Genomic DNA, 14574 nt, shown 5'->3' on the forward strand with positions numbered 1-14574 from the left:
AACCTCGTGATAATAAGACGTATATGTACAAAATCATTATATATATATTTTTATAGCTTATTGAGATATTGAATTTTCTTAATTCGACTTCATTTACGAACGTCTTATCTATAACAATATACCCGGCACACCAGCAAGTTTCGCATTGTCACCGAGACTCGGGCCTTTTCAGTGTTTAATTTACTAAAGGTAAGCCTATTTTTTATTTCATTCCTTTGTATACATAACATAAAGTTGGGTGGGTTTTTTTTTTTGTTACTAGAACAGCATGTTTCATGACAAAAAAAGAAAGGTACCAAAAATGAATTCTTATAAAGAACCCAAACATTTTAATTAAGTCATTAATTTTACTAACAACTGGTTTAGAAAATTATCTAAGTTAGTTTTTTTTTTATAAACATGATACTGTGTCCTACATGTAAGATTAAAACATTTGTGAAAAACAGTTTTTTACTGTTTACAGTTCGAATTTTCTCGCAGAGATACCATAAACATTGATGGTTGTGCTAAAGTGAAGGGGAAAAAGAAATAAATTGCAGTTCTTAACTCTATACAGTCATGGGAATATTTTGCTTTAATACTTCATTCGTGTGGACACTCTATGTTTTCATATCTACAAAAATCAAATAGAATTTGTTAATTTTAATGGATTGAAAATTATATTCATGCCAAAAAAGTGCAATGACTTGGCTGATTGTCTTTACATGTATGCTTATACTAGACTAACACTGAGTATTTGACAACACATAAGCTGTGAATAAGGTCAGTTTACATATATAAGCTGATATATGTGAACATTTTAAATGTGAAAAATCTGTTATTTAATAGATTATTTATACATTTCATGATTATTTCATATTTTGTTTGTGCAAACATGTCTGCTATAATTGAAAATTACAATACCGATAGACTAAAAGTTACATTGAAGATGATACATGTATTAATAAGCTATTTTAACTTTGCAGATAATATTTCTTATTCATTTTAGATTTAAACAAATATGTTTCTAACAAGATCTGAATATGATCGGGGAGTGAACACTTTTTCACCAGAAGGCCGACTATTTCAAGTGGAGTATGCCATCGAGGCTATAAAGGTATGCAACTCTCTTCAGCAGTTAGAAATATATGCCACTAATGTTTCCCACATCTCAGTTATAAATTATTAGTGTTAAATGTCATAGTAAATATCTTTTGAAGTAAAGACTTAGGTTAACTGTAATGTATATATAACAATATCTTCATTTCAGTATTTATTTAGTGTGGTAATCAAAGAAACTCTCTAGAAGTACCTAGCTAAGTTTCAGATATTGATTTGATCTCTAAAGATTGCCTCAATGTTGACATGCTAAAAAAGGTACATGTATTTTGACCAATGTTTGTAAACTTTGATTTCAGCTTGGGTCCACTGCTATTGGTATACAGACTTCAGAAGGTGTGGTTCTTGCAGTAGAAAAGAGAGTCACCTCTCCGTTAATTGAAGCCTCCAGTATAGAGAAAGTGTTTGAGGTGGATGACCATATAGGTGAGACCAATGAATGTGAAAGAATTTCAAAGAATACTGTGGAATCATTTTTAACCATGGGGGTCAATGTTTGTGGGTAGCCAAAATTGTTCTGGTTCATGGGAACATATTTTCGTTGGTAGTGTGTTCAGGATAATTTTAATAAATCATAATTAAACCAATAATTATGTATAGGTTCGTGGGGATGTAAATTTATAGAAAGGGTTACCCACAAAGCCATGAACATCGGTCCCCCATGAACAATGATGATTCCACGGTACATATTAAACTTTTTACCATGAATATGAATTGGGTTGAAATGTACAAATTCTGTTAGAAAAACTATAAGTTGTTTTATAAAGTAACTGATTGTTGATTTGGTTTCAGCGTGTGCAATGAGTGGATTAATTGCAGACTCGCGGACCCTCATAGACCGAGCCAGAGTTGAGGCACAGGTGAATTCACATTATTCCACCCTCTGTATGATAAATGTTTGTGTAAATTGATAAAAGAAATGTGTGAAGGATGTTCAGGGTGTGACTTATTCTTTCTAGAATCATTGGTTTACGTACAATGCCAAGATGTCAGTGGAGAGTGTGACCCAGGCAGTCAGTAACCTGGCCCTACAGTTTGGTGACGATGACGCAGACCCAGGAGCAATGGTAAAGCATACCTCCACTCATGCATGTCTCAGGTTAAATTAGACTGAACTGGGATAAAATAATCAAAAATTTGGATTTGGAAAAACTGGATTAAAAAGGATTTAGATTTATAAATGTGTCATTGTGCAGATGAGTTTATGTAAATGAAGTCTTGTGACGAGTACAGGTTAATGGTTATCTGTATCTCTGTTACAGAGCCGTCCGTTTGGTGTAGCCTTACTTTTTGCTGGCATTGACAACAAAGGACCTCAGCTGTGAGTTTTTGTCATTATTTATTCATGTGATCAATACTTTTACAAATATGTTATTTAATTGATATAAGTACAAGGGCCAGCATTCACGCATTCCATTTTTACAAGTTTTTTATTTAATTTAATAAAATGTGATAGATTTTTGATAATTTTTTTCTGGACATGTCATGTAATCAAGGTGCAATGAGCACAATTTCTGCAACACCAGGGATGTTATTAAAATGTTCGCGCATATATTTGAAAGAATTTCATCTTGGAATCCAAATCAATAGCATTTATATTATCAACTTCACAAAATTATCTTATATTCAAATTACTGTACTTAGTTGAAATTAAACTTTTTGTTTAAAATCAGGGTCTGATAATTTCGGTTAAAGATTTGGTCATGATTTTTTTTATTCAGCTCTTCCTGAACTCAAATATTTTTGTTAATACCCAAAATATAACATCAAAATTGTAAATCCACAATGACAGAACAAAAAGTAAATACTTGTTTATTAATTTTTTATGAAATTTTACAGAACCAGAGAGAATAAAAGAGACTAATGTCACAATTTATTGAATTTAATTTTTCTTAAATCATTATTTTAACAGTGCTTCGTAAATCCATGTCAGTGAGATCATTTCAGGAATATTTGTCTTAAAAATGACTAAAAATCAAATTACAGTAATTTAAATTACCGTAGATATAAAAAAAAAAAATCGGTACAATTTCATAGCAATCGGTATTTTGCATCTTTAAAAATGGATAATAGCAGTGTCTAGTATGTAATTTTTGAACGGCCCACATAATAGAAGTCAATGGATTTGATTAAATGGAATATTTTATTCAGATACCACATGGATCCCTCTGGAACATTTATACAGTATGATGCAAAGGCAATTGGTTCAGGATCAGAGGGTGCACAGCAAGCCCTACAGGATACCTACCACAAGGTAACCAGTCAGTAGTTACCGTGGATACTTAATTGACCGGGAGGAATTAATATCCACGTAAAATCGAGAGAGGCACATCTCGCTTTTTTAAAATCTCGCTTTTATTTTTCGGACATACATAAACTTACATGAAACATAAAAATTTGGAATTCGCTGTTTTATGTTCTCGCGATTTGATGGGAAAAGGTTGAATCGCTGAATTAAGTACTCGTGTAAAATAAGGAATCTGCAGTACATGACTCAAGACAAGGTGAACATAAAGTAGTTCCGCCAAAAAGTAATTTACAATGTATCAGTAATTTCAAAACAACAATGTAACTGACCATTAATTATACACAACAAGGTAACCAGTCAATAACACACCACAAAACCTCATCTATTAGTAATTACACCCCTCAAGCTGAACGCTTGGTAGTTACACATCTCAAAGTAACCTATAAATTGTAATGCACCACAGTGTTCTGTGCATCTTGACTAAATAGCTATTATACAATGCAAAGTAAATAGTAAACCTTTTAGTTGTTAAGCACAATGCTGAGCCAAAAGTCAGTTAGTTATGCAAGACTGGCTGGTTCTCCAGTGACGCTTGGTATGGGAAACCATATAGTAACCAATAATGGTATATACTACACAGGACAGTAACTATACGGCACGTCTTTTAACCCCAAGGAACCCCAAGGAACCCCAAGGAAACCCCAAGGAACCCCAAGGAAACCCCAATGACAGAAATAAATAACTAGTGATACCCAAGGGGGTCTCATTAGAGTGCAAAGGTCACCCCTTACCCTTGGTACCCCAATTATACCCCAAGGAACCCCAAAGATAACCTAATAATACAGATTTATAACTCCTGATACACCATAGAACCCCAAGGAACCTCAAGGATACCCTAATAATACAAATTTTAAACTCTTGGTACCCCTGGGGACTCACTGGTATTCCAGACACACCTCTAAGAACCACAGGGAACCCCAGGGATATCCCAAGGAACTCGAAGAATACCCTAATAATACAGAATCATAACTCTTGATACTCAATAGAACCCCAAGGATACCCTAATAATACAAATTTAAAACTCTTATTAACCCTGAGGACTCATTGGTATTCCAGATACACCTCTAAGAATCCCAGGGAACCCCAGGGATATCCCAAGGAACTCCAAGAATACCCTAATAATACAGAATTATAAATCTTGATACTCCATAGAACCCCAAGGATACCGTAATACGTTGTAATACAAATTTAAAACTCTTGATAACCCTGGGGACTCATTGGTATTCCAGATACACCTCTAAGAATCCCAGGGAACCCCAGGGATATCCCAAAGAACTCCAAGAATACCCTAAAAATACAGATTCATAACTCTTGATACACCACAGAACCCCAAGGATACCTCAAGGAACTTAAAGGATAACTTAATAATACAAATTTAAATTCTTGATACCCGTAGGGCCTCATTGTTATTTCAGACAAAACCCACGGATACCCCAAGGAACTCTAGGGATACTCTTATACATGTATTGGTTATATAAATTTTATAACTCTTAATATCCTATGGAACTCCAAGGATACACTATATCTCTTGATACTTTTTGGGTCACTTTGATATCCTAGACAAATCACAAGATATCCCAAGGAACCCCATGGGTACCCCAAGAAACCTAAAGGATACCCTAATAGTACTCTAATAGTAATAATACAGATACCCCATTGTTATCCCTGACACACCCTATGGATACCTAAAGGAACTCCAAGGATACCCAGTAATATAACTTTTGATACCCAAATGAACCCCAATGATACCCTAATAACACAATTTTATATCTCTGGATACACCCTCGGGGCTTTTTGATATCCCAGACACCATTAGGTATCCCACGGAACCCCATGGATACCCCAAGAAACTGAAAGGATACCCTTATAATACAGATTCATAAAACTTGATACCCCATAGAACCCAATGGAACCCCAAGGATATAGCCTAATAATTCAAATTAAAAATTCTTGATACCATTGGGGACTCATTGGTATCCCAGACACGCCTCTAAAAACCTCTATAAACCCTAGGGAACCCCACAGAAATCCCAAGGAACTCCAAAAGATACCCTAATCATACAGATTTATAACTCTTGATACACCATACAACCCCAAGGATACCCTAATATGTAATACTTTAAAACACATTTGGTCTAGCCGAAAAATTTTTGTCTATAAATTTGTTTCGGACTTGTGATATTGCATTACATTCTAAAATATAATGAAATTCATCGGCTATACGTTTTTTGTAACAGAGAGGACAAAATCTTTCATTTAATGGGATACCTTCCCATCTTCCCACTTCAACTGGTAGATGGTGATTTGAAGTACGAAAGAACTATATATATGATATGAGTTAAATTTGGCCCCCATTATTCGCAATTTTTTAAAGTGTTTCAGGTACAATAATATGTTATGTTATATTTTAGAAGAGTTGATGTAAAATTTATTTTTCACCTATTTATTTGATTTTTTTGCACTCACTGGCAGAAAATGACGTCAGAAGTGATGCTAATTCAATCAAAATCAGTCAAAAATTTACATTTTTCTTATCTTTTTATGAATGGGAAATATAGAGGGCATGCTTGAACAGGGAAAAAATTTTTGTCACTTTTTAGCCTGGCTAGATACATCTCTGATTAAAATATTTTGTTTGTTCAAGCATGCTCTCTATTTTTTCTGAAAGAAAAACTGCTTGAAAACAAGCTGTTTTATCATGTTTATGCTAAAAATGCAAAAATGGCAGGAAAAGGTTGTCTTTACGATGTCATATTTCTAAATTCTGGGCAGTTAAATCAAAATGAACATTATGTAAAAACATCACATTTATATCTGTACAAAGAAAAATGATGATGTTCATTTTAGGGGGCCATTTTAGGCCCATATCATATATATAGTCCTTTTACAAGAATTTTTCTGAATTTCATGGGTAAAATATTGAAATAGTTCCATCAGTCTGAAAATGTAGTCCTAAATGTACATGTTGTTGAGCATTTAATTCTTTTATATCATAACCACTATAGCCAAATTGTATGATGTACGTGATAATTCCTCTGCATTTCTTATAAAATTAACATTTATAGTTTTTTTCATTATTAAAATCAACAGCCCAAAACTTGAACCATATAATGTTTATTTTTTCAAGGTTCTTGATAAGGGACATAGAAGGGGTAGTAATGTCATAGTTTTCCTTCTCCTCAAAAGAATGAATATTGAGTAATTTTACATGAAATAAAAATTAGCTTGTACGATCAATCATGATAGAACAAACCCTTTTTAATTATCAAAATTTACTTCTATTACAAGTATCTAATTAATTTTTTAAACTTTAATTTAAACATAATCTAAAAAAACTGCCTGTTATTTTTTTTTTATTAAAAATTTGCTTAAGGTCAATAATTGAACAGACTATAATTTACCTGTAATTAATTTCCTTTGTTCTTTGAAACCCTTACCTGAGCACCATTCCCACTTAGCTAAAATCAGTCACCCATAAAAATTTCAGAATTATAGCAAAGTGGGAAGACACCCAAAATTCACAAGGGTTGTTTACCAATAAACAAGGAGATGTAGGTGTAGGTAAATATATTGCAACAGTGATGGTGAAGCCATTGTGTATACATGTAAAGCGTTATGTTGGCCCTTTAATCCCTGTCCAAGAGCTACCACCAATATACAACGGGTGTCTACCTGCAATTAACAGGTATTTTGGTGCCTCTCAGGTGAACATTCTGCACGCATAATGGGTCAATCCATTGTGTTGTACCCACGAAGGGGAGATAGCCCCACTCCACACTTCCATGATCACTTCTCAAAAGTACTCCAATAAGGTTAACACCCCCTATGTCAATAGTAAAACAAGTTTGGGTCTTTGTAACTGAACAATATCTTTCTCCACTTCATTTGAAAATTTCACCAAAGAAACATTGTCATATTAAGTGTTCATATGAATGGTTCACCGGAAGAATTGCAGACTTCCTTGTGGTGACATAAAATTTAGTGCCCTATTTTCATGAATTTGATATAATTTGTTACTGATTCAATATTGGCTGATCATCAGTTGGTAAGAGACAACAAATTCTGCCAATTAACGGTACTCGATTATGATTTTCAACCGATTTGACAACACTAATTGTTAAATTCATCCAAAGTGAACAGATATTGGAGAAACATTATTTTTATCATACCAGTATGTATTGGGGTATCACAAGTGTTCCTTGGGTTGCCCAGATGTTTTTATGATATTCCATTGAGTAATTGGGTATAATTGGGTATTAATTAGTAATATGTTTTACAGTACAACCATTGGGGTGGTTATTAAATTCTATCAATTGGGTACCTTGCAATTGGGGTTCCTACAGGTATCCTTGGGGTACCAATAGTTGACCTTTGGACTCCAATGAGTATCCTGGGGTATCAATAGTTATCAATTTTTATAATTGGGGTATCCTTGGGGTATCATGAGTGACCATTTGATTTTTAATGAGACCGGCCTTGGTCATCAAATTTACTTTCCACCATTGACTTTATTTGAGGTATCTATGGGGTTCTCAAGGGTATCCTTAATGGGTTCTCATTGGTATACTTGGGATTCATTTGGGTTCTTTGGGGTACTTATCACTTTAAATACATATGTATGACAGTAATATATTTACAAATTAATGTATCTGATGATATTTTTTTTTTATTTAATTGTTTTAATGAAAAACCAACAAAATGACAATAATCCCACCCTTTGCAGTAAATGGAAATACCGGTAGCCAAGCAATGCTCTTCTGTTGATAAAATTTTGAATATCTTTCTAATAAGAGTCTTAACAGATGCAGTTAGTTGTTTCAAATTTTCCTCACTTTCTGCTATGGCCTATGGTACAATGGAACTCCATATCAGAAAATTGATCCCATAGGACTTTATATATGATTTTCTTTGACAGGCTTTTTAAATTTAATAAACTCCCAAAACATTACCCTAATTACCATACTATGTAAAAATATGTAAGAAAGAAAATTTAATATTACAAACAATTTTAAAATTGCAGAAACACTACAATCATATCAGTAATTTTAATAAATCTAATTTAAATTAGATTCCCTATAGGGTCACTTCATCAATTTACTTGCATGACTAATAAATTTAAACAACTTCTAAAAATAGTCACTTCTTTATTTTAATAATGATATTATTTATTTCCTTTTAAATTAGCCCCAAAGCCACTGCCCATTTTACAGATTATCAATTTTCCATACACACATGCTCCATCTAAACCATGGCTCAGATAATGGCCCCCTTGGGACAAATGAATTCAGCCAGCTCCTAAGAATTTATCATTGACAAACAAAAATTCTGCATTGTCAGTTGATAGAATACTTATAAAAGATAAATTTAGTTAACGCACAAAGACAAAAAACCTCCATTTGAATGTATTTTATATAAATATATTTTAGGGTGTTTTAATGCTATAAATTAATAAAATCTGTAAGGATTACCTCCCTTACTTTTCAACATCAGTGAACAATATATAGAATGAGGAAAATGAAAACTGTCATAAAATCATTAAATCTTGTCTGATCCTAAAAAAATTACAGGTGCACATCTTCAGATGGTGATCAACATTATAATGTACAAATTTTCAGACTGTTCCATGCAGTAGTAAAAAATTCTATAGGGTGGACAAAGTTGCATCTACAGAGAGACGGACAGACGGACGGACAGGGTGAAACCAATATACCCCCTTAAACTTCATTTGTGGGGGTATAGGGGTATAATGAGACTCCTGGGGTATCACTAGTTACTAATTTTTATTATTGGGGTTACTTGGGGTTCTAATGAGTATACTTGGGGTTCCTTGGGGTATCCTTGGGGTACTACGAGTTGACCCTTGGATTCAAATGAGACCCCTTGGGTATAAATAGTTATTAATTTCTATCACTGGGGTACCTTGGGGTGAGCCTTTGAATCGAATGAGACCCCTGGGGTATCACTGGTTAATAACTTTATCATTTGGGTTCCATGGGGTTCTTACGGGTTTCCTTGGGGTTCCTTGGGGTACTAAGAGGTGACCCTTGAAGTCCAATAAGAACCCTTGGGTATTAAAATTTATTAATTTTTGTCATTGGGGTTCCTTGGGGTATCCTTGAGGTTCCTTGGGGTTCCTTGGGGTTTCCTTGGGGTTCCTTGGGGTTAAAAGACGCACCCGTAACTATATGCTGCAGAGTAACTAGGGCACTTGTTACAACTAGTCAGAAGCAATATGGAATACAGTTTTAAACGTTATTGTTAGTAGGACATTATTTTATAAAACACTTTGTGTGCAGAGGTTAGCATTTCTGTTGCATACATAGATTTTTGTTGCATTTTAGTCTATGACCCTAAAAGAGGCCTGTAAATCAGCTCTAACAATTCTGAAACAAGTTATGGAGGAAAAACTGAACTCTTCCAATGTTGAGGTATGCTATATTCAGTATTTAGAGGGGCATGGTCACGATTTTGGTCAAATTCTATTTTTATGTTTTTATTATTTACAATGCTTTAGAAATGCATTTCTAATGATCAAATAAAATTTGAGAGTCAATGGTAGAGTTATGAGCAAGAAACAGGGCTCACAATTCTTTGTCATGTAAACAAGGCTCGTGCCCTGTTTTTGTTTACATAGGTTCAATATACCAGTAAAAAATCTTTTTCCAGCTTATTTGTCCATCTTTTTATTTATTTGAAGCATAGATAAACAGTTCCTAACATTTAAAACATTCGTTTTAGGATTAAAACTGAAATTTTTACTTCAACGTTCAAAATGTAAACAAATGCTTTGTTTACACAGCGAAGAATTTCAAGCCCTGTAACTCCTTATAACTCAACAATTGACACTCAAATTTCTGTTGCCTATTAAAAATGCCTTTCTGAAGCATTGTAAGTATTAACATCTGAAAAATAAATTTTGTCCAAAATCGTGACCATGCCCCTTTAAGGTAATCATCTAATAAAGTTAAATTTAATAATTTATTAATTGAGCTTTTCTGATCATTTTTTGTCAGGCGTCTTACTGTAAATGTTTTAAATTTTCAACTTCTCCTGAACCACTGGACCAATTTCAATTAAAATTGGCACAAAACATCATTAGGTAAAGGAGATTCAATTTTGTTAAATTATATTAAAACTTTTCTAAAACCATTTGGCCAGAAAAACTCTTACTTGCATGGAAGCATGCTCAGGTAGGGTTGATTCAAATTTGTCCATATCATTACCCCTATGATTAGGGTCAGGCCACAATGGGAAGGGTTTCAAATTTTTACATTAAATATGCAGGAAAAAATCTTTTTGATAACAATCAGTCTGACTCAGAAAAGCTGTTACTTTAATGAAAGCAACCCAATATAGTGTAGATTCAAGTTGTGAAAACTATGATATTTGGGGGTAGGGTAAGGCTACGATTTGGGGGATGGGGTTCAAATTTTTACATAGAAATATATCGAAAAAAAATTCTTTTTTAATAAAGTTTTTATTAGCAGACAGTTTTTTCAATTTACAGCTGATATAAAGTATACAAAGTTTACCGATGAAGCATGAAATAATATTCATTAAGAATGACAGACCTAGTTCATTTCTACAACAGTGTTTTCATGAATGAGTTGCAGTGTAGTGTGCCATTATTTTTCTTCAATTTTTCATGAAAAGTACTGCACAAGTCAAAAAAAAAAGTTTGTTTATCATTTTGAGGTTGATTTATGAAACACAACAATTAAACATTACTTGTCTTAAACATTTTTCATGGTTATTGATGTTGATTAGGTGAGCATTATGGCCCATGAGCCTCTTGTTTTAGTTGAAAAGTTTTTTTGTACTTCTTTTATTACAAATGACACTTAATTATCTAGGTCAATTTTCTTAATAAATGTTGCCTTGTTTTGTAGATGGGAACAGTGACAAAAGAGAAGAAGAAATACCACATGTTCTCTAAACAAGAGCTTGAAGATGTGATTAAAGACATTTAGATCAAAAACACTTCATTGTTCATTGTCCTTATAAGACATTTCTGTTTCATGTACATGTATTAATGATAAAGTGCTGAATAAATAAACATTTGACATGTTATTTTATTTTTTAATAGTGACTTTGGAATCGGAATTGAATGCCGTAAACTTCTTGATTTGACTGCTTCCGCTCAAGTATTCATTATTTATCATTCATGACATATACTTATGTTTCTTAGACTTATATACTAATCTGTCTCCAAGTAAGCAGCTTAAATAGTACTCTGCCCTTACCCAGTGCCTTGGTGGCAAATTGCCTGAGGAGCAAGATTTTTCCAGAAAGTATATTGTTACAGTTGAGCTGCAACTCTCCTATCAATAGCAGTAAAAAAACAAACGGAATCCAGTGTTCTAGTTAATAATCAGTAACAATAGAACTGCATTGTAATCAAGGCACACCGTCACCCCCGCTGATAAAAAGAATATATTTAGTCATCGCGTATGAAGTGAAATACTGTATATTAGGTGTTTTGGGGGGAATTATATATTTTCCATCAATGCAATACCGTAAAAATATATAAAACACGAAGAATTCAAATTATTCATTATGTGCTATAAAATTGCAAAATGATATAAGCAAAATAAAATGTTCGTACTTTTGCTGCAGCTTTGCTAAATTTGAAACAGTGAAATCAACTGATATGATATGTATGGTGTTCCGATGGGGCCACTTCGACCTTCGCACTTTCGCCTTTAGGTCGAGGTGCGAGAGTGCGAAGTTGCGACGGCGAAAGTGCGAAGGTGCGACGGCGAAGGAGCGAAAGTGCGAAGATGCGACGGCGAAAGTGCGAAGTTGCGAAGGCGAAGAAGCGATACTACTATCGTACCTTCGCCATCGCAACTTCGCACTCTCGCCTTCGCATCTTCGCACTTTCGCCTTCGCCTTTTTATATTTGTGGAGCTCTCTATCGTTTAAAGACAATTTTAGCTGTATAAAAGGACATCTAAGGCAGACGATTAACTTTTTAGAATTTATTTTCAACAGCCTGCGCAGATCAATAACTTTTTCTAGGGGGGGGGGGGGGGTGGATATTTATGTTCCGAGACATATTTTGGAGATTTTATTATATATAATTAATAAAATTAAATTTTCCGGGGGAATGAAATCCGGACCCTCTCCCCCTTTACTGCATGTGTGAAGTTATTTATATTGAATTCTCCGGGGGGGGGGGGACCCCTCTCCCCCTTTAGATCCATACATCAGCAAGCAGTGTCGCATAATGAAATTAGAATGTTACTGTGTTTGATCCACGGTAAACAGACAGCTGGTAAGTGACAGGAGTCTGGAAGTGCATATGTATGCATTATGGCGCGGACATTACATTTTTTATTGAGTATATGTATATAATGATTAGGCATAGCCAGCACTGGTAAACATATATATATATATATATATATATATATATATATATATATATATATATATATATATATATATATATATATATATATATATATATATATATATATGTCACATATACACATTAAAATATTTATAAACATTCATAGTAAGCACAATGGCCTAGCGCATGCGTACCAATGATATCATGGATTAATCGGAAAACCTTGGCGAGTACGGTGCCTGCATCAAATTCTATGTAATCGACCGAGACTTTCTGAATGCTATCAAAAAGGCGAAGGCGAAAGTGCGAAGGTGCGAAGGCGAGAGTGCGAAGGTGCGACGGCGAAGGAGCGATAGTAGTATCGCTCCTTCGCCGTCGCACCTTCGCACTTTCGCCGTCGCACCTTCGCGCTTCGCCGTCGCATCTTCGCACTTTCGCTCCTTCGCCGTCGCACTCTCGCACTTTCGCCTTCGCAACTTCGCACTCTCGCATCTTCGACCTAAAGGCGAAAGTGCGAAGGTCGAAGTGGCTCCATCGGAACACCATAGATATGGGATATATTCATTATCGTTATAATGGCAATTTACCTCCTTCAAACTTGAAGGTAGCTAAATGGCATGTTTGTTGCTAAGTGCAACCAATTTCATGGTAACAGAGACAAAAGATAGAAAAATACCATCTTAGCATCTTTAAAGCAATATAGAAAGAAATTGTACCTTATATACATGTAAGTTATGACATATGAAATTGTTAAATCCACCATTAGTGTTAATTTTCAAACTAAAGAAAAAAATTGGTGGGCAAATCTAAAGAATGTTACCTCTGAAACCAATAACTAATATTATAACATAATTTTTTCGAATTTCTTTTTTATACCATAGAAGCTACCGTTTAACCAAACATATGACTTTAAAACTCTTTTGAATTTTTACTTGTTAAATAAAAAATTGACACCTTTTGGAATAGTAACAAGGTTTACAATTTTAAAAAAAAATGAGAAACAACTATTGTAATTCGCAAAAATACTTCAATTAGTCCTAAAAACAATTTAGAACCACTCTTTGTTGCGATTTCTTGATATCATAAAAGTACCGATGCTAAGAAAATATGTGGATTTATGAGAATCATTCAGAAATTCTAAATTTCTAAAAACGTCACAGCAACGTTCATTCATTTTGCAAAAATGCAGATTCAGTTGGTATTACATGAAAGTTAGTCAACTTATTTTAAAGTCACGTCACTTGTATGATTAAAAGTTCTTCAGAACGTACCTCAAAATATCCATATTTGTGAAACTTTTGGTCTTAATACAATTCCTTTAAATTAATAGATTTAATGTTCAAAAGATTCAATTAATCGCGCTTATTTCGTTAATATGTCTAACAAATTATTTGTTCTAATTGACACATTTAAACTTTGTTCTTGGCTTGAGCCAAGTTGTATACCACGTATAGAAGACTTAAATATATAAAGAGAATTATAAACATGTCTCTGAGAAGTCCCCGTGTTCAGGAGTTTTATCATACAGTCTGTAGTTATATTAGAACCATTATAACAGGAGCTTGGACTTTGGGTAGTTTGTCAAATAGCAATGTGACGTATGCCTGTCTATTTCATTGCTTCCCACTCAGTGAAAACTCAGTGAAATCAACACGATTTGTCTGGCTTTTGAGCTAAGACTACGCAATCGGTGCATATTTCACTTGAATCATTTTTAACATGTTTTGACGCAAGAAATAATAGCTACGTCCTACGGAAAGTCCAAGGCCTTGTTAAAATTGTACTAGTTTACAAAGAATTTAGAACAATACAGAAA

At 33.9% G+C, this 14574-nt stretch overlaps 1 protein-coding gene across 1 annotated transcript; it reads left to right on the plus strand.

Annotated features, from left to right (window-relative positions):
• Positions 1–32: 32 nt before the first annotated feature.
• Positions 33–11473, plus strand: LOC105342563 (proteasome subunit alpha type-5). The gene is made up of 9 exons (XM_011449560.4): positions 33–189; positions 989–1096; positions 1398–1524; positions 1891–1958; positions 2058–2165; positions 2361–2419; positions 3250–3352; positions 9748–9834; positions 11296–11473. The coding sequence occupies exons 2-9, from the start codon at positions 1001–1003 to the stop codon at positions 11374–11376; spliced, it is 729 nt and encodes a 242-aa protein (XP_011447862.2). The 5' UTR covers positions 33–189; positions 989–1000; the 3' UTR covers positions 11377–11473.
• The last annotated feature ends 3101 nt before the right edge of the window (positions 11474–14574 follow it).

This window comes from Magallana gigas, chromosome 4 (genome assembly GCF_963853765.1).
Source record: "Magallana gigas chromosome 4, xbMagGiga1.1, whole genome shotgun sequence".
Classification (NCBI taxonomy): domain Eukaryota; kingdom Metazoa; phylum Mollusca; class Bivalvia; order Ostreida; family Ostreidae; genus Magallana; species Magallana gigas.

Bases quoted from the DNA above. Each gene is read 5' to 3' on its own strand.
- LOC105342563 (XM_011449560.4), top strand. From the start codon at position 1,001: ATGTTTCTAACAAGATCTGAATATGATCGGGGAGTGAACACTTTTTCA. The intron at 1,959-2,057 runs GTGAATTCACAT...TATTCTTTCTAG, and splicing joins GAGCCAGAGTTGAGGCACAG to AATCATTGGTTTACGTACAA. The intron at 2,166-2,360 runs GTAAAGCATACC...TCTCTGTTACAG, and splicing joins ACGCAGACCCAGGAGCAATG to AGCCGTCCGTTTGGTGTAGC.